Raw genomic sequence first — 24,512 nt, forward strand, 5'->3', positions numbered from 1 at the left:
GGAGAACAGAAAGAGAAGAGAATGGAAAAAATAGAATGGTGTCTCAGGGAATTGAATGGTAACACAAAATGCACAAACATTCGCATTATTGGTGTCCCAGAAGAAGAGAATGAAAAAAGAGTAGAAAGAATATTTGAGGAAATAATGACTGAAAACTTCACAACCCTTTTGAAGGATATAAGTATCAATATCCAAGAAGAATAATGTACCCTAAACAGAATCAAATCTGAATAGACCTACCTGAGACACCTACTATTCAGAATGACAAATATCAGAGATAAAGAGAGGATTCTGAAAACAGCAAGAGAAAAGCAAAACATCACATACAAGGGAAACTTGTTGATAAGATTAAGTATTGACTTCTCATCAGAAACCACAGAGGAGAGGAGAAGGTGGTATGATGTATTTAAGGTACAAAAGAGAAAAACTGCCAGCCAAGAATTCTGTATCTGGGAAAGCTGTCCTTCAAAAATGAGGGTGAGTTCAAAGTCTTCACAGCCAAATAAAAACTGAGAATATGCTACCAAAAGACCAGATTTGCAGGAGATACTAACGGAAGTTCTTCAGCCTGAAAGAAAAAAAGCAAGGGGGAGAGATTTGGAGAAGAGTTTAGAAATGAAGATTATTAGGAAAGGTAAACTAAAGGATAAGACAGACAATAGAACAATATGACAACAGAGAGCAGAAGGACAAAGTGGATAAGCAATTTGAGGTTTTCGAGTAGACCTTCACAATCTGTCCAATGAACCCTGAAATATGGAAAGAAGACCTTTTCTTGGGCAAGAACACTCCAGGAGCAGCAGAAAGTGACAGAGAGGATTAAAAAGAGTGAATCTTCAGTATAAGTAACAGATTTCTCACCAAAGTCAGTTCCTGACTATGAGTTTGAAAGTGATGAGATTGTTGCTGTTCGTGCAGCTATTGCTGAGAAACAGAAGACAGCTTCAACAAATGAAACAATGGTTATTGTGTCTGCTTCTGGGACTGTAGAGACTGTAACTGAGAAGGAAGATGGTGCTCCAGCACCACATGTCTCTGTTCTTATCAAAGCCCAATGAAGGAAAATGCATAGCATGTATTATTTGAATCTGTCTGTTTTGATTATCATTTCAAGTTTTAGACATAGGGACATTTATTCTGGAGAAACAGGGCAAAACTCCTGTTTGTAAGATAAGTTTTTCAGATGAAGCATGTAAATCTGAAAAGCATTATTGTATAGTGTTTGGACTATGCTTTGATAAGTTACGGTTTATGCTTAGATTAGAATTTTGAACAAAATGTTTTTGATGTATAAATTTAATTTAATCCAAGTATATAGATGAACACATATTAAAAACACAACTTGAAAAGCAAATTCTTGAATAGTAAATAACTTGGTCAGTATTACTAAAATGTTGACTCATTGACTTGTTTTATGATAAAGGAAATAAGTGATTACTTTCTCTCTTAGAGATATACTGCTGTTACTGTTCACTCTGTTTTCCTTGCTTCTGTAGAGTAAGTTTGTCACAAAGCTTAAAGGTTTTTAATATTTATTTTGACTCAGAGTTGTAGTTTTGTTATATGTGGTATCTTTGAAAGTTTAGCCAGAAATGCATGGAAATGTGAACATTCTGAAGTTTCTCTTAATTCTGATTTGTTTGTGCTTAAGTTTTTGTCTTTAAAGGAGTTATCGGGAAGTGGACTTTGCCCAGAGGATAGGGTGTCTGTCTACCACATGGGAGGTCCACGATTCAAACCCTGGGCCTCCTTGACCCATGTGGAGCTGACCCACAAGCAGTGCTGATGGCGCGCAAGGAGTGCCGTGCCACGCAGGGATGTCCCCGCGTAGCGGAGCCCCATGCACAAGGAGTGCCGCCCAGCGTGAAAGAAAGTTCAGCCTGTCCAGGAATAGCACCGCACACACGGAGAGCTGACACAACAAGATGACGCAACAAAAAGAAGCACAGATTCCCGTGCTGCCGACAAGAACAGAAGCGGACAAAGAAGATGACGCAGCAAAGAGACACAGAGAACAGACAACTGGGGTGGGGGTGGGGAAGGGGAGAGAGAGAAATAAACAAATAAATAAATAAAATAAAGAAATTATAACAAGGGTAGTTGCCTCCTTCTGTATTTGTTAGATGTTGAAGTACTATAAGTGTCACAATGATAGTTTTATTTTTTAGATTATTGCTGTAGGTAGGTTAGTCTTTACTTCAAGTAAGTCATTTTTTCAATGTGCATTTTTTAATGAGTGTGTTTTACAGCTACAACATAAATTGTACTGCTTCATTTTTTAAAAATAAGGAATGATGTAGAAGAGGGAGGGGGTACATGGGAACCCCTCATACTTCATGTGTAACTTTTCTATATCTAAAAAATAAAGTTTTTTTTTTTTTAAAGGCTCTCACACTCAGAGGAATAGATTCATTTTACAAACATAATATTTCTCTTTTTGGGACTCATAAAATAGTTTCAAACTGCTACATAGGTTTACAGAAAAGTCATGCATAAAATACAGGGTTCCCATATACCACCCTGTTTTTAACACCTTTCATTGGTGTGGTACGTTTGTTACAAGTGATGAAAGCACATCTTTATAATTGTACTGTTAACGTTATTCCATTCTAGTGAACGTGAAAATGGTATTTTATTTTTTTCTCTCCCTTCCCTTGTTGTTTTGCATTTGCTGTCTGCTCTCTGTCTGTTCATTGTGGGCTCTCTTTATCTACTTGGTTTCTTTTTAGGAGGCACTGGAAACTGAACCCAGGACCTCCCATGTGGGAGGAAGGTACCCAATTGCTTGAGCCACCTCCACTCCCTGCTTGTTGTATCTCTCATTGTATTTCCTTATTGTGTCATCTTGTTGCATCAGATTGCCATGCCAGCACATCATGTCAGCTTGCTCTCTTGCTCTTCGTCTTTAGGAGGCACCAGGAACTGAACCCGGGGCCTCCCATGTTGTAGACAGGCACCCAGCTGTACATCCACATCCACTTCTCTCAATGTGGTTTTTTTTGTTTTTGTTTTGTTTTTAATTTCATATCTTTCTTTTTAATTATTTTTCTTCTCAGTATTCCAACATGACATGATAAAGGTTCAATTCTACAATAATATATAGCAATTTTAAACATTTATGAACATTTTTTTAGTTTGACTACATTTATTTTGCCTTAATTTTTTTTCTTTCTTTTTTTCCCCATATAACCCACTCCCCACCCCCCCACCACATCATTTTTGTAAATTGTATATTTTTGAAGATATATACATTACATAAAAAATGTTACATTAAAAAATATAAGAGGTTCCTGTATACCTCCCACCCCTCCATCCCACTCCTCCCACACCAACAACCTCCCCCATCATTATGGCACACTCATCCCACTCAGTGAACATATTTTGGGGCACTGCTGCACTACATAGATAATAGTTTACCCTGTAGTTCTCACTCTTCCCCAGTACATTCAGTGGGTTATGGCAGGATATATAAAGTCCAGTATCTGACCCTGCCATATCATCTAGGACAACTCAAAATCCCAAAAATGCCCCCACATCACATCTTTTCTTCCCTCTCCCTGCTCTCAGCCACTACTGTGGCCACTTTCTTCACATCAATGCTCAAATTTCTTCTCTTGTCACAATCAGTGTGGTTTTGATTTCCATTTCTTTAATGACTAAAGATGTTGAGCATCTTTTCATTTGCTTTTTGACCACTTGTCTATCTTCTTTTTTTTTTTAAAGGTTTATTTTATTATTTATTCCCCTCCCCTGCCATTGTCTGCTTTTTGTGTCCATTTGCTGTATGTTCTTCTGTGTCTGCTTGCATTCTCGGCAGCACTGGGAATCTGTGTCTCTCTTTGTTGCGTCATCTTGCTGTGTCAGCTTTCTGTGTATGAGGGTGCCACTCCTGGGTGGGATACACTTTCTTCGCACGGGGTGGCACAGTACAGGCACACTCCTTGTGCATGGGGCTCCCCTACACAGGGGACACCCTTGCATGGCACAGCATTCCTTGCACATGGCAGTGCCGTGTGTGGGCCAGCTCACCAAATGGGCCAGGAGGCCCTGGGTTTGAACCTGGGACCTTCCATATAGTAGGTGGATGCTCTATCAGTTGAGCCACATCCACTTTCCTGTATATCTTATTAAATGTCTATTCGAGACTTTGGCACATTTTTTCATTGGGTTTATCTTTTTGTTGTTGAATTGAAGGATTTCTTTATATATTCTGGATAATTGCTTATTGAATTTGTGGTTTCCAAATATTTTCTACCATTGTGTAAGCTGTCATTTTACTTTCATGGTACTCTTGATGCATAAAAGTTTTTAATTTTGATGAACTTCCATTTATCTATTTCTTTGTTTGCTTGTACTTTGGGTATGAAGTCTGAGACACCATTGCCTAACACAGGGTCCTGAAGCTGTTTCCCTACACTTTTTTCTAGGAGTTTTATAGTCCTGGTTTTTATATTTAAGCCTTTAATCCCTTTTGAGTTGATTTTTGTATATGGTGTGAGGTAGGAGTCCACCTTCATTCTTTTGTATATGGAGATTCATTCTCCCGACATCATTTGTTTAAAGACTGTTCTTTCCCAATTGAGTAGTCTCCTCTTTGTCAAAAATCAGTTGGCTATAGTTCATTGGACTCATTCAGGACACCTAACAAAATGATGGTGATTGATAATGCCCATCCCCCCAGAAAGAGTATCTACAACAGAAAGCAATCTTCCCCATGGGATCTAAGCCTCCTCTCAATCAGAAGCAGAGTGGGCATCACTGTCTCCAAATCCTCAAGATTGAGAATGAACATACATAAGGGGTGAATGCAACTATGGACTAAAGCAGATTTATTATTTTTCTAGTAGTGGAAGAGCTTGTAACATTGACATAAAGGCAGTGATCACCAGAGGTTCTGAGGGGAAAGAGAGGGAAGAATAGGTATAACGGGGCATTGAAATTGTTCTATATGACCTTGTAATGATGGATACAGGCCATTATACATTTTCTCAAAATATATAAAATGATGTGGTGCAAAGTGTATACTGTAATTTAAACAGTAGACCATAGTAAGTAGCAGTGCTTCAGTTTGTGTTCATCAATTGTAACAATGTACCACACTAATGAAAGATCTTGGTGGATGGGAAAATGTGGGAAGGGGAAGAGTAGGGTATGTGGGAATCCCATATATAATATTTTAAGGAGGTACTGGAGATTGAACCTAGAACCTCATACATGGGAAGCAAGTGCTCAACCACTGAGCTACATCCACTCCTCCCCCCCCCTATATTTTCTTTTTTTTAAGATTTATTTATTTATTCCCCTCCTTGTTGTTTGTGCTTGCTGTCTGCTCTCTGTGTCCATTCACTGTGTGTTCTCTGTATCTGCTCACCTTCTCTTTTAGGAGGCACTGGGAACTGAACCTGGGACTTCCCATGTGGGAGAGAAGCACTCAATTGCTTGAGCCAACTCTACTTCCTGCTTTGTTGTCTCTCTCGTTGTGTTCTTTGTGGCTCCTTTGTTGTATCATCTCGTTGCATCAGCTTGCTGTTTTGCTCATCTTCTCTAGGAGGTACCAAGAACCAAACCCGGGGGAAGTGGAGTTGGCCCAGTGGTTAGTGCATCTGTCTGCCACATGGGAGGTCCGCGGTTCATACCCCAGGCCTCCTTGATCCATGTGGAGCTGGCCCATGCACAGTGCTGATGCATGCAAGGAGTCCTGTGCCACGCAGGGGAGCCCCACGCAAAGAGTGTGCCCCATAAGGAGAGCCACCCAGTGCGAAAGAAAGTGCAGCCTGCCTAAGAATGCTGCTGCCCACACAGAGAGCTGACACAACAAGATGATGCAACAAAAAGAAACACAGATTCCCATGCAGCTGACAACAACAGAAGCGGACAAAGAAGATGATGCAGCAAATAGACACAGAGAACAGACAACTGGGGTGGGGTTGGGGGGAAGGGAAGATAAATAAATCTTTAAAAAAAAAAAAAAGAACCAAACCCGTGACCTCCCATATGGTAGGCAGGAGCTCAATCACTTGAGCCACATCTGCTTCCCCCCTATATTTTTGATGTAGCATTTATGTAATCTAAAGCTTCATAAATAAATAAGTTTTTAAAAAGTAAAGACCTTTTTTAAAAAATCACTTGGCTATAAATCTGAGGGTTGATTTTTGAACTCTGAATTCAGCTCCATTGGTCTATTTATCTGTTCTTGTGATTACTGTGGCTTTTTTATAAAGGCTTTAAGACTGGGAAGTGAGTCCTCCAACTTCGTTCTTCTTTTTCAAGATGGCTTTAGCTATTCAGGGCCCCTTACCCTTCCATATAAGTTTGATGATTGGCTTTTACATTTTTGCAGAGGAGGATGTTGGAATTTTTATTGGGATTACATTGAAATGTACATCACTTTGGGTAGAATTGACATCTTAACAATATTTAGTCTTTCAATCCATGAACATGGAATATCCTTCCATTTATTTAGGCCTTTGATTTCCTTTAGCAGTGTTTTATAGTTTGCTGAATACGTCTTTTATGTCATCTGTTATCACTTATTCTTTCTTCTGTCATTTTGAGTCTGCTGTTTTATGCCTCTAATGTGTTTGTTTTATCTTACCCATGATGTCTGTCTTTCCCATGAGCTCTGTTGCTTTTTTACTCAGTTTTCAATTTCTTCTTTGTGCTTGCTTAGTTCATCTTGATGTCCTTTACATCTTTAGCCAGATTGACTTTAAACTCATTAATTTGATTTTGGAAATTTATGTGAATCTTGTCGATTAGTTTTCTCAAATCCTACATCTCTTCTGGGGCTTTGATATATTCCTTTTCTTGGGCCATTTTCTCCATTTTCTTAGTATGGCTTGTAATGTGTAGGGAAACCACAACTGAGTCCCACTCTGTCATACTGGAGAGCATAAATTCCAAAGTAGGTCCCACTGGCAGGGTACCAAACTCCTGAGCTGTCTACCCTGCCTATAGTGTCTGGATGTCTCTAGAGCCCTCAGGAGCTCCACTATTTGAGGCAATATTTACTTTGGCAGTCAGTGAGATCCTGCTGAGAATTCATAAGCATAACCTCTGGAATGACCTCCCAACTCACTTTGAAGTCTCTTAACCATATAAACTCATTTGTCTTTACCTTTTCCCCCTTTTGGTCAAGGTCTTTTTCCAGTTGCATTGCTAATTGGTGCTTGGTAGTAATCCCTTGGTACCAGGAAGGCTCATTCCTAGGAGTCATGTCCCATGCTAGGTGGAAGGTAATTCATTTATATGCTGAGTTTGACTTAAAGAGAGACCACATTTGAGCAACAAGGAGGCTCTCAGGAGGTAACTCTTAAGCACCCTATAATAGTAAACTAGGTTTTAATTTCAAAAGTAAGGGTTCATAAGTACAGTCATCAATATCAAGGGCCTGTCAGTGGCCCATCATCCTTCACTAGTCACTGCACCTGTACTTGGGGGATTCTTGCTGTCCTATTAGAGAAAGTGGCAGAGCTCCCCAAGATGGGAATTCAATATTCTTTTCATTATTATGTTGTTTATTGTGTGGATCTCCACCCACCATGACAATGCCCCATAAACACTTGAATACATTCATATGCCTTATAGGTATGCCCCAGGTGAGCCTCCCCCATGCATCCCCCATCACTGACACCCTGCACCAATAACCCTCCCCTGCCACAGTTGTAACCCTTTTATGATCCAGAACTTCTTCAAACATGAAGCCAACAAAATTACCAAATACAATTAATAAGAAAATGAGATAATGATGGTTTTAAAAATATCAAATAAAATACCAAAAAAATTAATTTTTGAAATAATAAAAAATATGTGTAGCAGTTTGATGTGGTTATGAATTCCAAAAATTGATATTGGATTATGTTTGTAATCTGGTCTGTACCTGGGCATAATTAAGTTATGATTAGGGCTTTGATGGGGCCACATCATTAGGGTGTTGAGATAAAAGGCATGGCAAAGGACAGAGTTGGGGGTTTTTGATGTTGGAGTTTTGATGCTGCAGTTTGATGCTGAAGCCTTAAGCTGGAGCCCTGGGAAATAAACTCATAGAGGAAAGAGAGGCAAGCCCCTGGGAAGAGAGGATCCCTGAACTCAGAGAGAAGCAAGACTCTGGAAGGGAGGAATCTAGGAAGCCTGAACCCTCACATGTCAGCAGCCATCTTGCTCCAACACGTGAAAATAGACTTTGGTGAGGGAAGTAACTTATGCTTTATGGCCTGGTAAACTCCTACCCCAAATAAATACCCTTTATAAAACCAACCGATTTCTGGTATTTTGCATCAGTACCCCTTTGGCTGACGAATACAATAGGAAATTTTTAAAAAATTTGCAATTATGTTTTAATCACTGTAAGATCTGTTTTCTTGTATGTCCAGTGGCATTTTCTTCCATTTATTTCTCCAGTGTCTTATTTTTTTCATTTTGCCTTCAAAAAGCTTTAGGTCACTGAACAGTCACATGCAGACTATAGGGGATTCCCATATACTCAACATCCTCCCCCTTTAGCTCTTTCCCCTCATAATAACATTTTACATGTGGATGGTACATTTGTTACAATTGATGTACAAATATTGAAACTTTGCTACTAACCAAGGTCAATCAGTTACATTATGGTTTACATTTTGGACTATACACTCCTATAAATTTTGTTGAAACTTAACATGGCCTGTATCTATCATTGCAAGATCATGTAGAACAATTCCTTCACCTCAAAGTTTTCCCATGTTCCATCTATTCTGTTTCTCACTCTCCCTCCTGTTGAGACCCTCGGCAACCACCAAGCTTCACTCCTTGAAGAACAAGTTCATAGTTAACTTGCAGCAACATTGAGGGCTTGACATACTGGTCTGTCTTCCCCTTGTGGGCACTGCCTTGCTCGCGAGAGTCTCCCATCCCTCTATTTGAGAACATAGTAGGACTCCCCAGGATGGGAGTCCAACACCTTCCTGCTCATTATGTCAGTCTCCACCCACTGATACACTATGACAAGATCAACACTCACGCTCTCCCTAGAAGCCTGCCCCAGGTATGCCCTGTCCTGCATGCCCCCCGTATCTAACACCCTAAACCAATAACCCTCCCCTGCCATATTTGCCAGAACATTCCCAACATTGTAGTTTGAACCACATACCCACAAATCCACAGAGTTCACTTGCTCCCTCCCCCAACCCTCCCCTCAGTTCTGTGGACAGTCCAACCTACCCTTCTCACCCTACCCCTGTCAGAGACCATCACCACCCAATCCAATAGCATCAGTGCACCGTTATGCCCATCCACTGCACAACTACACTCTTCAACCTTATCTAGATTTTGCCCATATAGGCATTGACTCACAACCCTTTTCTCTCTCTCTGTCCCCTGTAAACCTGCCTATCTTCCAGACTAGCTTTTTGAGTCAGCTCAGTTTGCTTAATTCATATTAGTGAGGTCATGTAATATTTGTCCTTCAGTGCCTGGTTTGCTTCACTCAACATTAGGTCTTTAGGATTTATCCATGTTATCCCTTGTGTTAATACTGCATTCCTTCTTACAGCTGAGTAATATTCCACTGTATGTATATACCACACAGTTTGCTTATCCATTCATCTGTTGATGGACATTTGGATTATTTCCAACTTTTGGCAATAGTGAATAATGCCACTATGAACATTGGTGTGCATATATCTGTTCGTGTCCCTGCTTTAAATTCGTGTGGGTATACACCCAGCAGTGGGAAGCTGGATCATATGGCAGTTCTGTGGTTAGCTTTCTGAAGAACCGCCAAACTGTCCTCCACAATGGCTACACCATTCTACATGCCCATCAGCAGTGAATAAGGGTTCCCATTCCTCCACATCCTCTCCAACACAGTAGTCCTCTTTTTTTAATAGCTGCCAGTCTAATGGGTGTAAGATAATATCTCATTGTAGTTTTGATTTGCATTTCCCTAATAATCAGTGTTGTTGAGCATCTTTTCATGTGCTTTTTAGCCGTATGTATTCCTTCTTTGGAGAAGTATCTATCTATATCACTTTCCCATTTTTAAAATGGGTTGTCTTTTTTATTTTTGAGTTGTAGGATTTCTTTTTATATGCTGGATATTAGGCCCCTATCAGATAAATGGTTACCAATTATTTCTTTAAGTACACTTTTCACTTTCTTGACAAACTCCTTTGAGATGCAAAAGCTTTTAATTTTGAGGAGGTCCCATTTACCCAATTTTTCTTTCATTGCTTATGCTTTGAATGTAATGTTCATCAAACCATTTCCTAATACAAGATCCTGTAGATGCTTCCCTACATTATCTTCCAAGATCTTTTTGGTCTTGGCTCTTACATTTAGATCTTTGATCCATCTTGAGTTAATTTTTGTGTAAGGTGTGAGATGCTGTTGCGCTCTCTTTCTTTTGGATCTGGATATCCAGTTCTCCAAGCACCATTTGTTGAAGAGGCTTGGTGGCCTTGTCAAATAACAGTTGACTACATATGTGAGGATCTATATCAGAACTCTCACTTCATTTCCATTGGTCAGTATGTCTATCCTTGTGCCAACACCATGCAGTTGTTTTTGTTTTTAACCACTGTAGCTTTGTAGTATGTATTTTAAAGTCAGGTAGTGTGATTCCTCCAATTTCATTTTTCTTTTCCAATTTGTCTGGCTATTCCAGGCCCCTTGCCCTTCCCATTAAACTTCATAGTTAGTTTTTTCAAATCAGTAAAAAAAAAAAAAAAAGCTGTGTAATTTTTATTGGGATTGCTTTAAATCTGTAAATCTGATTGGGTAGGATAGACATCTTAATGATGTTTAGTCTTCCTGTGCATGAACGGGGGATATTCCTCCATTTATTTAGGTCTTCTTTGATTTCCTTGAAGTGTTGTATAGTTTTCTGCTTACAAGTCGTTTACATCTTAAGTAAATTTATTCCTAGGTATTTTTTTAACTGCTAATGTTAATGGAATTTTTTTCTTAATTTCCTCTTCAGATCGCTCATTATTGGTGTATAGAAATGCTACAGATTTTTGCATATTGATCTTAAAACCTGCCACTTTACTGAACTCATTTCTAAGCTCTTGAAGCTTTGTTGTAGATTTCTCAGGGCTTTATATGTGTAGGATCATGACATCTGTAAATAGTAAAATTTTTACTTCTTGCTTTCCAATCTGGATGCCTTTTTTATCTTTTTATTGCCTACATGCTCAAGCAGGTACTTAAAACATAATGTTAAATAAGAGTGGTGACAGTGGACATCCTTGTCTTGTTCCAGATCTTAGAGGGAAAGCTTTTAGGATTTCACCATTGAATATGATGTTACCTGTGGATATTTCATATATACCCTTTATCTTGTTAAGGAAGTTTCCTTCTATCCCTATCTCTTGAAGTATTTTTATGAGGAAAGTGTGCTGTATTTTGTCAAGTGCTTTTTCTGCATCTATAGAGACAGTCATGTGATTTTTTTCTTTAGATCTGTTTATGTGGTGTATTACACTGATTGATTTTCTTATGTTGAACCATCCTTGCCTACCAGGGATGAAAATCCACTTGTCATGGTGTATAATTTGTTTGATGTCTTGTTGAATACAATTAGCAAGTATTTTGTTGAGGCTTTAGAATCAAGGTTCATTAGAGAGATTGGTCTGGAGTTTTCCTTTCTTGTGGTGTCTTTGTTTGGCTTAGTTATTAGGGTGTTGGCATCACAGAATGAGTTAGGCAATGTTCCTGCCACTTCTGTTTTTTGGAAGTTTAAGCTGGATTGGTGTTAGTTCTTTCCAGAATGTGTGGTAGAATTCACCTGTGACGCTGTCTGTTCCTGAACTCTTCTTTTTTGGGAGGTTTTTGATGACTAATTCTATCTTGTTACTTATAATTGGTCTGTTGAGTTAATCAGTTTCTTTTTTTGTCAATGTAGGTTGCTCGTGTGTTTCTAGGAATTTGTCCATTTCCTCTAAATTATCCATCTTGTTGGCATACAATTTTTCAAAGTATCCGCTTATGATACTCTTTATTTCTCTGGGATCAGTGGTGATAATCTGCTTTCTCATTTCTTATTTTATGTATTTGCATCTTTTCTCTTTTTTTCTTTGTTAGTCTAGCTAAAGGTTTGTAAATTTTATTAATCTTCTCAAAGAACCAGCTTTTAGTTTTATTTTTTCTAGTAATTTCTTATTTTCAATTTCATTTAACTCTGCTCTAATCTTTGTTATTTCCTTTTCTCCTTGCTTTGGGGTTAGTTTGTTTTTTCTTTTTCTAATTCCTCCAGGTGTACAGTTGGGACTTTGATTTTAGCCCCCTTTTTTTTTTTTTTTAAAGATTTACTTATTTATTTCTCTCTCCTTTCCCCCTGCCCCAGTTGTCTGTTCTCTGTGTCTGTTTGCTGCATGTTCTTTATTTGTCCACTTCTGTTGTTGTCAGTGGCACGGAAATTTGTGTCTCTTTTTGTTGCATCATCTTGCTGCGTCAGCTCTCCGTGTGGGTGGTGCCATTCTTAGGCAGGCTGCACTTTCTTTTGCACTGGGCGGCTCTCCTTATGGGGCGCACTCCTTGGGCATGGGGCTTCCCTGTGCAGGGACACCCTTGCATGGCACGGCACTCCTTGTGCGCATCAGCACTGCGCGTGGGCCAGCTCCACACGGGTCAAGGAGGCCCGGGGTTTGAACCACGGACCTCCCATGTGGTAGACGGACGCCGTAACCACTGCGACAAGTCCGCTTCCCTAGCTCTTCTTTTTTAATGTAGGCATTTATGGCTATGAATTTCCCTCTCAGCACTTCTTTTGACAGCATCCCTTAGGTTTTGATACACTGTGTTGTCATTTTCATTCGTTTTAAGATAGTTGATTTCTTCTGCAGTTGCTTCCTTGACCCACTGATTGTCTAAGAGTATGTTATTTAACTTCCATATCTTTGTGCCTAATCTGCTTCTCTGCCCCTTACTGAATTCCAGCTTCATTCCTTTGTGGTCATAGAAATTACTTTGTGTAATTTCAGTCTTTTCAAATTTATTGAGAGTTGTTCTGTGACCTAGCATGTGGTCTATGCTGGAGGATGATTCATGTGCTTGAGAAGAATGTAGACCCCACTGTACTGGGTGTAATGTTCTATATATGTCTGTTAGGTCCAGATCCTCTAATATATTATTCAAGGTCTCTCTTTCTTTATTGATCTTCTGTTGAGAAGTTCTGTCTAATGGTGATAATGGTGTATTAAAGTTCCTCACTGTAATTGTAGAGGCATCTGTTTCTCCATTGTTTTCCAATGTTTGCTTCATGTATTTTGAGGCGCCCTGGTTAGGTGCATAAATATTTATGATTGTTCTTTCTTCTTGATAGATTACCCCTTTTGTGAATATATAGTATACTTCTTTGTCTTTTACAGTAGGTTTGCATTTAAAGTCTATTTTGTCTAATATTAGTACAGCTACTCCCGTCCTTTTCTGGTTATTGTTTGCATATAAAATTGTTTTCCAATTGTGATGGTTAGGCGATTGTTTCAGCTTGGCCAGGTAATTGTGCCCAGTTGCTTGGTCAAGGAAGCACTGGGCTAACTGTAATACAAGAGCATGTATGTACTTTAGTCACCATTGGATTTACTGCAGTGGTAAATCATAGATAGTTGATTATAATTACATCAGTTAGGAAGATTGCCATCAGCAGTGAGTAATGCTTAACCCAGTCAGTTGAATGCCTTAAAAGGGGAAATGATTCCAGCATTGAGAGAATTTCCCAGCTTGTCTTTGGACAGCCAACATCTCCCAGAACTCGTTGAGAACCTTCACTGGACTTGCACCACAGCCTCTGGTTATGGCCTGTGTGCAGAACCTGAACCTGTGCATCCCCACGGCTGCATGAGAGACTCTTATAGAATTGCATACTATTGACATATCTCTTGTTGATTCTCTTTCTCTAGAGAACCCTGACTAATACATTAATCATTTACTTTCAGCTTCCTTGCATCCCTGGGTCTAAGGTGAGTTTCTTGTAGACAGCATATAGATGAGTCTTATTTCCTTATCCATTCTGCCAATCTGTGTCTTTTGATTGGAGAGTTTAATCCATTAATGGTCAATGTTATTACCGTCAAGGAATTACTTAGGGATATTTTTTTTAGGTTTATGTATGCCATATGTTGTTTTTATTTCTCTTTTTATCTTTTTTAGTTATTCTTACTGATAATTTTCTTTCCTACAGTCTCTTCCAACCCTTTTTCCTGTTTTTTTCCTTTCAAACTCCAGAACTCCCTTTAGTGTTTCTTGTTGACAAGCTCTCTTAATTTCTGTTAATCTGTGAATATTTTGAACTCTCCGTCATTTTTGAGTGCCAGCTTTGCTGGTTACAGAATTCTTGGCTGACAGTTTTTTTTCTTTTAGCACCTTAACTATGTCATATCACTGCCTTCTTGCCTACATGGTTTCAGGTGAGAAATCAGCACTTAATCTTATTGAGCTTCCCTGTATATGATGGATCTCTTTTCTCTGACTGCCTTCAGTATTCTCTGTCTTGAGCACTGGGCATTTTGATAATTATATGTCTTAGGATTTATACTGTTAGGATTTATACTGCTTGGGGTATGCTGCACTTTCTGGACATGTATATCCATGCCCTTCAAAAGCATTAGGAAATTTTCAGTTATTAATTCCTCTAACTCTCATTCTGCCCCATTTTCCTTCTCTTCTTCCTCTGGGATGCCTGTAATGTGTATGTTTGTGCATTTTGTGTTGTCATTCAAATCCCTAAGTCCCTGCTGAATTTTTTCTTCTTTTTATCTATCTGTTCTACTATTTCAGATATACCATCTTCCACATCACTGATTCTTTCCTCCACCTGTTCAAATCTGCTGTTATGTGCTTCCAGTGTATTTTTGATTTCTTGCATTGTGCCATTCATCACCTTCAGGTCTGTTGTCCTTTTATGTATGTTGATGATTTCTTCAATATGTTCCTGCGGTGTCTTCTTAATATCCTTTATCTCTTACTTCACTTCATTGCGTTGATTCATGGTATTTGTTCGGACATCCTTGATTAGTTGTTCCATATTCTGCATCTCTTCCTGTTTTTTAGTTTGTTCATTAGACTGGGCCATATCTTCCTGTTTCTTAATATGGCTTAAATTTTTTGTTGGTGTCTAGGCATCTGTTTATCTTGATGGGCTTATATGGTTGGTTAGCTTCTCTTTCTACTCTAGGTTTTCATTTTATTGTTTCTTTGTGTATGGTAAAGTTACTTTTTGATACTTGGTTACTCTTATTTTATATCCTTGAAGTTGTCTGTGTTTCCTTGGTTAAAAAAAAAAAAAAATTAGGACCAGAGAAAAGGAAAGAGATGAGAAGAGAAAAGGAATAGTAGGAATAGTAGTAATAATACTACAGAAAAGGTAGAAGAGGAACCATACAAGAGCTAGGAAACTAAGTAATGTGAGTAAACATTAAAAAAAATACAAAGGAATAAGAATTAAAAGATGTGGAATAGAAAAAAAATAAAACAAGAAACAAAATAGAGAGAAAAAATAAAATGAATGAAAAGCCTGGACAGATGAGAATAGAAGGGGAAAAAAAAGAGAGAAAGAAAAAATGAAGACCAAACAAGAAGTAGTAGAATGAAAGGAAAACAACAGAAGTCAGAAGACAGAAAAGTAAAGGAAAGAAGAGAAATAAAGTAGGCTAAAAAATTAATTTTTTATATCAATGTTATTATGTTACTCAACTTTTCTCTACATTTTGATGGAGGTCCTAGGATTTTAAGAACTCGCCTCTTATTTACCCACAATTCAATATTTACACATTTTGCAATATATTAATATCCATTTTAAATAGATACATATAATCATTTCAAGTAGACATGATTAAAACAAAAAAATTTGGGTCTTCTGCTTTGAAAATTAAATTCAAGATAGCTGAGCAAATACTGCATTGTTGTACATGGGACATGATGCAAATGATTATCCTGTTGGTTACTGGTCAACATCCACCATCCAAGATGATGTATGATATAGTATAAGATGTTCTGAATTTGTATGTTTCCAGGTTTTGTTTTGTTTTTTTTTCAAGAAACTTTTAAGTTAAATTATGATTGAAAACATCAGTTAGTACTGAAAGGATAATCCCAGATGAAGAATCACCTTAGGACATTATTATTCACATTGAGAAGAGCAAATTGGTAATCAATATCAGCCCAGTAAAAACAACATGTGATACTATTGCTTAAGCGTAAGAAATGGTGAGACCTGACCATCACTGAGTGTGACAAACTTCGTTTGCCAGTGTTTCTGTAATGGAGAAGCTGAAGAATAAAATGGTCAATATACTTTTTGGGCTTGTTTTTTATATTGTCAGTACTTCTTTTTATTCAATGAGTAGAATTATTATGCATTCTTTTTCCTCACAGATTATTTTTATTCATATTTATATAGTATAGACAAAGTGTATAGTCTGATCTTTTTACAAACTATTGAAATATATTTTCTGCTTTTTCTGTTATTGTTATGAGAAAATTGATTTTTACTCATGTTTCAGAAAGGTGCTTAAGAGTTGGAGCATATTAAATATTGACATGTGCAAAATATTTCATAATGTTTAATGATGAAAACCATAATCACCATCTTTTCTTACAGGATGATCACTTTAAAAATATTTTTTACCTATATAAAAATGTTGCATGTCTTGAACTTAGAAGTAGGCCAATCAAAAGTAGATGACAATAGCTTCCTCTGTTCTCAAATTTAACTTTTACAATCTGGTCTATTCTTCCACAACTGTTTTACCCTAGCTGCCAAGAAGCTAAGTACAGAAAATTGCATAAACATCACAGACAAATACTGTTCCAACCCAACTCCTGAAAGGCACGAGTTGGTGCAGCCATGAGATCAAGTAATGCACCAGGCAGAGATTCAGACATAAGCTTTGTTGGGACTTACGAACAGTAGAGAATATTTGATGGCAGCTAGTCAAACAATGAATTAAGTTAGTGTTCCGCAAAGAGACAAGGAAATGAGGGGCGATATAAGGCGTAACAAGGACATTCCATAGGGTATGAGAACAGAGTTGGCGCACATGGGGTCTGGTGATGTTTTCACTACGCTCGTAGGAAGGCCATTTACCAGGGACATTTACTGTTTTGGGAAGAGTATAGTTTATGATACCATCTATGCATTCTCTCCCCTCTGGGGAGACGTTTAACTTATGCCTAGGTCACACAGGCAGCTATGTGCTGAAGGCTTAGTGGGGGCTCCTGGATCTCCACAAATACCTTGTAGTGTCTGTAACTTTGCTGCTTTTAAATAATTTTGATTTTATTTCTAATAGCTCTTTTATATTTAATTTTGTAAGCATTCTCAATTTCTTTTTATATCCAGTGTAGGGAATTGGCAGTGAATATGTAGTAAAGGGCAGTACTTTTTATAATCATTTATTACCTGATAGCATTAGATTTTTGTTTTGCATTGTCTTCCCAACCCAATGTGTTTTTTTTTAAAAAACAAAAACAAAACCTTTGGCGCTGATCCTTTTGCTTGGACAACATAAGCAGTTAATTAAGATTTGATTATTTTATTTTTAAATTTTATTTTATACATATGAGGGATTGAGCCTCGGACCACGTACATGGGAAGCAGGTGCTCAACCACTGAGCTACACATGCTCCCCCAGCAAGATTTTTTTTTTTAAGATTTATTTATTTCTCTCTCCTCCCCCTGCCACTCTGCTCTCTGTGTCCGTTTGCTGTGTGTTCTTCTGCATCTGCTTGCATTATCCCAGCGGCACTGGGAAACTCTCTCTCTCTTTCGTTACATCATCTTGCTGCGTCAGCTCTCCATGTGTGCAGCACCACTCCTGGGCGGGCTGCGCTTTTTTCACACGGGGTGGCTCTCCTTGCAGGGTGTACTCCTTGCATGTGGGGCACCCCTGTGTGGGGGTACCTCTGCATGGCGTGGTATTCCATGCATGTGGCAGCACTGTGTGTGGGCCAGCTTATTACACAGGCCAGGAGACCCTGGGGATCGAACCCTGGCCCTCCATATGCTAGATGGATGCTCCTATCAGTTGAGCCACATCCACTTCCCCCAAATTGCTTTTAATTAAATTCTTGGAGGCAAGAAATCATATGTAGCTTTCAGAACTTACCTGCAAAAAGCAGTACCTATAAGGCATTTAGAATTGTATTTGGTAAAAAAGAAGCACTAATGTTAATAATACTATTATTATTAATATTATATTTTATGTAGCACTGCAAGCTACTCAATAGGTGTCAAATAAATGTATAGTTATGTATACAAGAAGGGTTGAGGAAAGACTTTTTTAGTCCCTAAATCTAAATAATCGAGGGGAAGCAGATTTGGCTCAACTCGTAGAGCATCTGCCTACCATATGGGAGGTCCAGACCCTCCTGACCCATGTGGTGAGCTGGCCCACGCACAGTGCTGGTGCGTGCAAGGAGTGTCTCCTGCATAGGTGGTCCCCATGCACAAGAAATGCGCCTTGCGTGGAGGGCTGCCCCACACGAAAAAAGAGCAGCCTGCCCAGGAGTGGTGCCGCACATATGGAGAACTGACCCAGCAAGATGACACAACAAAAGGAGACACAGGTTCCTGGTACCGCTGACAAGAATGCAAGTGGACACAGAAGAAAACACAGTGAATGGACACAGAGAACAGACAACAGGAGGAGGGAATATATAAATAGAAAATAATAAAAATAAATGAAGATTATAAACTTCTATTTTAACCCAGAACCAAAGGATTTGAAATGTTAACTGCTTCTAAATATTTCTAATTTGGGAAAATTCAGGTATAGCCTATCCCATCCAAGTGTTTAGGTTATGCTTGAATATCGTTCCAAAGCAAAAGAAAAAACAACAACAAATTAAAATAAATCTTTAGGCCTAGAAATGAGTTACTGCCTGGAGAAGCATGAAAACATTGTTTTCTTTCTGAAGAAGACTTAAGTGTTAGGAGCCCAGAAAAAGAAACTTCTTTTTTCATATGTAACATGTTCTTACACAGGCCACTAGCCTGTTCATAAAGGCCACTAGTCCTTTAAGAAAAAAATGCCTTCTATTTGTATTCTACTTTGAAATATAAGCATTCACCTTCACAATCATTATCTTAGTTAATTCATTTAAACCTACCATCAAAGTAGGTCCTTGATGATAAAAATGGTAATTGGTTATCAGTTCTTAAACTGTGATGTAATAACTCATTTTTATGTCATTTTTATGTCCAGCACTAATTTTGAACTTTTCCTTATTTAATAGCCTGTTTCTCAGTGTATAGTATCTATTCTACAAATTTATAGAATATTTTCAAGCATCATGCAAGTATTTGTCAACTGCTTTTATACCCTGTGCTTGATGTAAAAGAACTAAGAGGGAAACCCTGGTCAGTGAAATAAAGGGAATGATCCTTACCCTTGAGCAATATGAAATCTTTTGGTTGATGGTAAAGGAAGCATTCATTAACAAAAGCCCTAAAGATTATGCATACGAAAATATAATGTGAGTACTATAGATTTCAGAGACGTACTATAGACATTTATTGTATCGTGACCTACTTAACAAATTTTGTGGAGAATGTGGGATTTAAGTTTATTCTTTAAGGGTAAGAAGGATTTGGAAACATAGGAGAGGAAATATGGCAATGTATTGCAAGTAAGGAAAATATTAACAAAGTCATGGCCTTTGGAAAACAGAAAGAGGCCTGGTTTTACATTGAGGAAGTGTTAGGGGTAGAAATGAGAGAACAGGACTGGTTATATAAGGTGATCATGTACTGGACTGGGATATTGTATGAGTTTGTATAATTTTAGAATCAGTTTTTTTATTTTTTTATTTATTTATTTTTTTAAAGATTTATTTATTTATTTAATTTCCCCCCTTCCCCTGGTTGTCTGTTCTTGGTGTCTATTTGCTGCGTCTTGTTTCTTTGTCCGCTTCTGTTGTCGTCAGCTGCACGGGAAGTGTGGGCGGCGCCATTCCTGGGCAGGCTGCTCTTTCTTTCGCGCTGGGCGGCTCTCCTTACGGGGCGCACTCCTTGCGGTGGGGGCTCCCCCACGCGGGGGACACCCTTGCGTGGCACGGCACTCCTTGCGCGCATCAGCACTGCGCATGGCCAGCTCCACACGGGTCAAGGAGGCCCGGGGTTTGAACCGCGGACCTCCCATGTGGTAGACGGACGCCCTAACCACTGGGCCAAAGTCCGTTTCCCAGAATCAGTTTTTTTAAAAAGTGAAAAAATATTTTTAAACTGTTTAGAACTGAGTTAGCCTCTAAAGAAGATAATGGTACCTGTTCTCCCAAGTCATCATCCTAATAGAATTTAATTATATTAATTATATATGTATTTTTATTATGTCTTTATATTATATATCTTTATAAATAGATATAAATATCACTGATAACTGAATTGTACAAGTGTAAGTTAAAAGGATTCCTATAGTCCAAATAACCACCGCCTTTTCTAGTATATAATATATACCCATTCTAAAAAGTTTAGCATAATTAAGAAGTTTACAAAAAGCAGAAGTGTTCATCTTCTAGTGTTTCAAACTAAATATTAGTATTAATCATACATCACTTATTAATTGGAATTTTGTCTATATAACCATTTTAACTTTAAGAGGAAAAACCCCAGAGGATTTAAGAAAAAGGCCATTCAAGTTTTATGTATGTGAATAGCTTTTACAAAAATCAATAAATACATAAATATGACTTCTAAGTAGGTTATTTCTAAGTTTTTCTTTATTTTTCTTTATAGATGCCACTTCAAACGAACAACAAGAACTTTTCTGTCAGAAGTTGAAGCAGTGTTGTATACTCTTTGATTTCATGGACTCTGTTTCAGACTTGAAGAGCAAAGAAATTAAAAGAGCAACACTGAATGAACTGGTTGAGTATGTTTCAACTAATCGTGGTGTAATTGTTGAATCAGCGTATTCTGATATAGTAAAAATGGTAAGCCTCCAGAATTATGCTCCTCAGATTTATATAAATTCAAGTAACATCTGAGGTATAATTATGAATTGTTAAAGTGGATTTTTAATAAATGTACAATAATTAATAATGTACCCCAAAGAATATTTTTCAGAATAGTCTCTTTGAAAGATTATCTGTCCATTCCAGTGATCCTGTCATTGCTTATAAGTTTGGGAATTCAGTGGTAATAATTACTGGCGGCTACTATATTGGACAGTAGACTCAAGATTACACAGACTTTTAGATAATGTCATGGGAGTGACATTAGAGAATTTCTAAAGGGAAGAAGAGACCAGTGGAAGAGCTTTGTTGGTCTCCACATTTAAGCAGTGGGTAAGGGAGTCAGGTAAAAAAAATTAAAAACTTATTTAGAGCATTTTAATATCTTTATTCATAAATTCTGTAACACCTTAATTTTAATTGAAACTCAAGACTTTTAAGAAGTTGAATGATATAAATAAATGTTTGAAATATCTGATGTGGAAAATTAATTACTACCAACTTTATTATAGTTATTTAAGATGCTTTATTAGCAATTCAACCATATTCTCCACCAGACAGGAGAAACTTGTTTAGGATTTATGTTTCTTTATGTTTTGTTGCAGACTTACAAAATTTTTAAAAAAATCAATTGGATGTGATTTAAATCATAATTTAAGAGAGTTAGAGAGTCTTATAATTTAAATCTAAATGTTACCAGGATATAGAAGCTAGTAGTAAATATAACCTATCATTGCCTTCATTCTCTTCCCCTTGCCCAATATATGTCCTGGAGGTAGAGCAAAACTATAGTAGGGAGTGGACGAGGCTCAGTGGTTGAGTACCTGCTTCACATATACGAGGTCCTGGGTTTGTTTCCTGTACCTCTAAGGGAAAAAAGAAAAAAACTGTAGGAAAATTAAGTTTGGCCTTAACATACTACGTGGGTTTTCTTTCACTACTTTGTACTAGAAGACCTGTCAAAAGTTGAAAACTTAGAAAATGTTGGTTTTTTTAAAACAAAAATAGAAGACTTAATATTTTTAAAAAATTAACTATAGAGAGAACATTGATCAAAATGAAATTGGTTTTCTAACTCCCCACAGACAGTAAAAAGGAAGTGACAGTTTGAGGGTATAAATACTGAATATTGATGTTCTTATTTTCTTTGTTTTTTAAAAAAATGTTTGGTGGAGGAAGCAATATTCACCCACTGTTACTCATTTCAGATGCTTTGTATTTAGTAATTTTGAAATTCCTAGAGAAGATACCTTATTTAATCTCTTACAAATTTGTTCTCTTAGTACTTTGAAAGTATTCAAATATTTGAGTCAAATTATTCTGTAATTTGCTATACACTAATAAATTCTGGGGTTCAATTTCTTTGTTTGAGTCAAAAGGTAGTCTGTTTTATTTTAACTTTGGGTACTTAATTGAATTTCTAGATGAAAATGGAGCCAACAGTAATCCTTTAAAGCTATTCTGTATATTTTTTTATAGTTAGTTTTGTTGGTGGCTACAAGGTTATCTTTTTCTTTTATTACCAGCAATAATAAGTGTGATCTCAAGGGCAAATTATGCCCTCTAAAGGGATATCTTACCTTTTTAAAAGTCTATTTATGGCTCTCTGCCATTCTTTGTGAAAAAATTGATGTCCATCAAAATGTTAATTAACTCTGCCCTCCTGTACTGGCTTTTGAGGTTTAACTGATCACAATTCAAAGTTGTTATTTTCTAGTTCGTATGATTATAGTGAGCAGTTATTTGACCTACCATAAATGCTGCTTCATAAGAATAGTTTTATAATCTGGAAGCTTGCTTGTACCTCAAAACATCCCTTATATTATCTCTAACCTCTAAATAATTTATTTCAAATGACCAACTCCTTAATAGTGTAATTTTAAATGTTTACTGTGCCATTTGGTCTGTCATTCTATTCTGTTCATCTTTGTTCAAATAATTGTCTATACTTTGCTAGAGAAATAGATTATGTAATTAGTTACCTTGGCTCCAAAATGGATACTATGAGGGATGAAATTATAAATAACTATATTTCATTGAAAATGAAGTATCTCAAAATGTAATCCTGATTTCAGAGAGGCCAATGTTAAAAAAAAAAAAAAGGGAGGGGCTCAGAGAAGATGAAACACAGTAAATCATGGAGTATGATAAATTGTGTCCATAATAGCAGTGAAAATAGTCTACCTTCTCCCCTACGTCGTAGTGTATGTTTTTTGTGTATAAGAAAGGAGCTATTTTACCAAACTTGAACTTAAAGGTGAGTAGGTGGCTGGATTACAATATTGGGGGAGTTATGGAGAGAAGAAAAGAATCAAGTTAGGGATACATAGAGTAGTAAAACCTTACCTCTTTTCCTAAAATTTTTTTCATTTTCTTTTGAAGAGGAATCCCAGGGTAATCTTTAGTTTCTTAGGATCTGAGGAAGTTTGAGTTATTGGATAGAAAAATGAGAGAAACAGCTACCTTCTTCATATCTTTTTTTTTTTTTTTTAGATTCATTTATTTATTTAATTTCCCCCCCTCCCCTGGTTGTCTGTTCTTGGTGTCTATTTGCTGCGTCTTGTTTCTTTGTCCGCTTCTTTTGTCATCAGCGGCACGGGAAGTGTGGGCGGCGCCATTCCTCGGCAGGCTGCTCTTTCATTTCACGCTGGGCGGCTTTTCCTCACGGGCGCACTCCTTGCGCGTGGGGCTCCCCCACGCGGGGGACACCCTTGCGTGGCACTGCACTCCTTGCGTGCATCAGCACTGCACATGGCCAGTTCCACACGGGTCAAGGAGGCCCGGGGTTTGAACCACGGACCTCCCATATGGTAGACGGACGCCCTAACCACTGGGCCAAAGTCCGTTTCCCCCTTCTTCATATCTTGAAGAGACTAAGAGGTTTTGAACTAAGTTCTGAACTTACAGCCACAACTTAGCTTTTTTCTTAAAGTGTCGTAAAATTGTTTCATTTTGTGCTGTTGAATTCAGTTACACAACAAGAACAGAAACTGAATTTATTTATTTTTCTTTATAGATCAGTGCTAACATCTTCCGTACTCTTCCACCAAGTGATAATCCAGATTTTGATCCAGAAGAGGATGAACCCACACTTGAGGCCTCTTGGCCTCACATACAAGTACGAAACATAATTTGTATTGATAATTTATACATTTATGGTATTCTGCTGAAATTGTGGTTCTCTATCTTAGATTTTGAGTGTCTTATTTTTAAAATCTTTGACTTTCAGTAGGTTTTCATAACGTTTTTTTCTCTTCCCAAAATAGTGTTGAAGAAGTGTATTTGAACAAACTTCATTTCCTAGACTTTCCTTTTCCTTCTTGAGAATGAATTACTTTCTCTAGGAAGCTTTTTTTTAATGGCATTTATTGTCTTGTTTCATTTTTCTGATTATAAAAGAAATATATTCCTTAAATTTAGAAAAATCTTACTACCCAGAGGTAATCACTGATAATATTTTAATTCACATTTAATAATGCATAAATATTATATAAATGCATCAACAAATTTTATAGCTGGTAGCACAATATTGTGTATATAATTAATACTACTGAATTACACACTTGAAAATGGTAAATGGGGAA

At 37.5% G+C, this 24,512-nt stretch overlaps 1 protein-coding gene across 1 annotated transcript in view; it reads left to right on the top strand.

Annotated features, from left to right (window-relative positions):
- The window catches only part of PPP2R5A (protein phosphatase 2 regulatory subunit B'alpha), a 107,850-nt gene that overhangs the window by 30,667 nt on the left and 52,671 nt on the right, over window positions 1-24,512 (top strand). Inside the window, exons 2-3 of the mRNA XM_004480997.5 lie at window positions 20,711-20,907; window positions 23,945-24,046. Of these exons, the coding sequence (XP_004481054.1) occupies window positions 20,711-20,907; window positions 23,945-24,046 (299 nt within the window). The remainder of the gene's footprint in view (window positions 1-20,710; window positions 20,908-23,944; window positions 24,047-24,512) is intronic.

This window comes from Dasypus novemcinctus, chromosome 13, assembly GCF_030445035.2.
Source record: "Dasypus novemcinctus isolate mDasNov1 chromosome 13, mDasNov1.1.hap2, whole genome shotgun sequence".
Taxonomy (NCBI): Eukaryota; Metazoa; Chordata; class Mammalia; order Cingulata; family Dasypodidae; genus Dasypus; species Dasypus novemcinctus.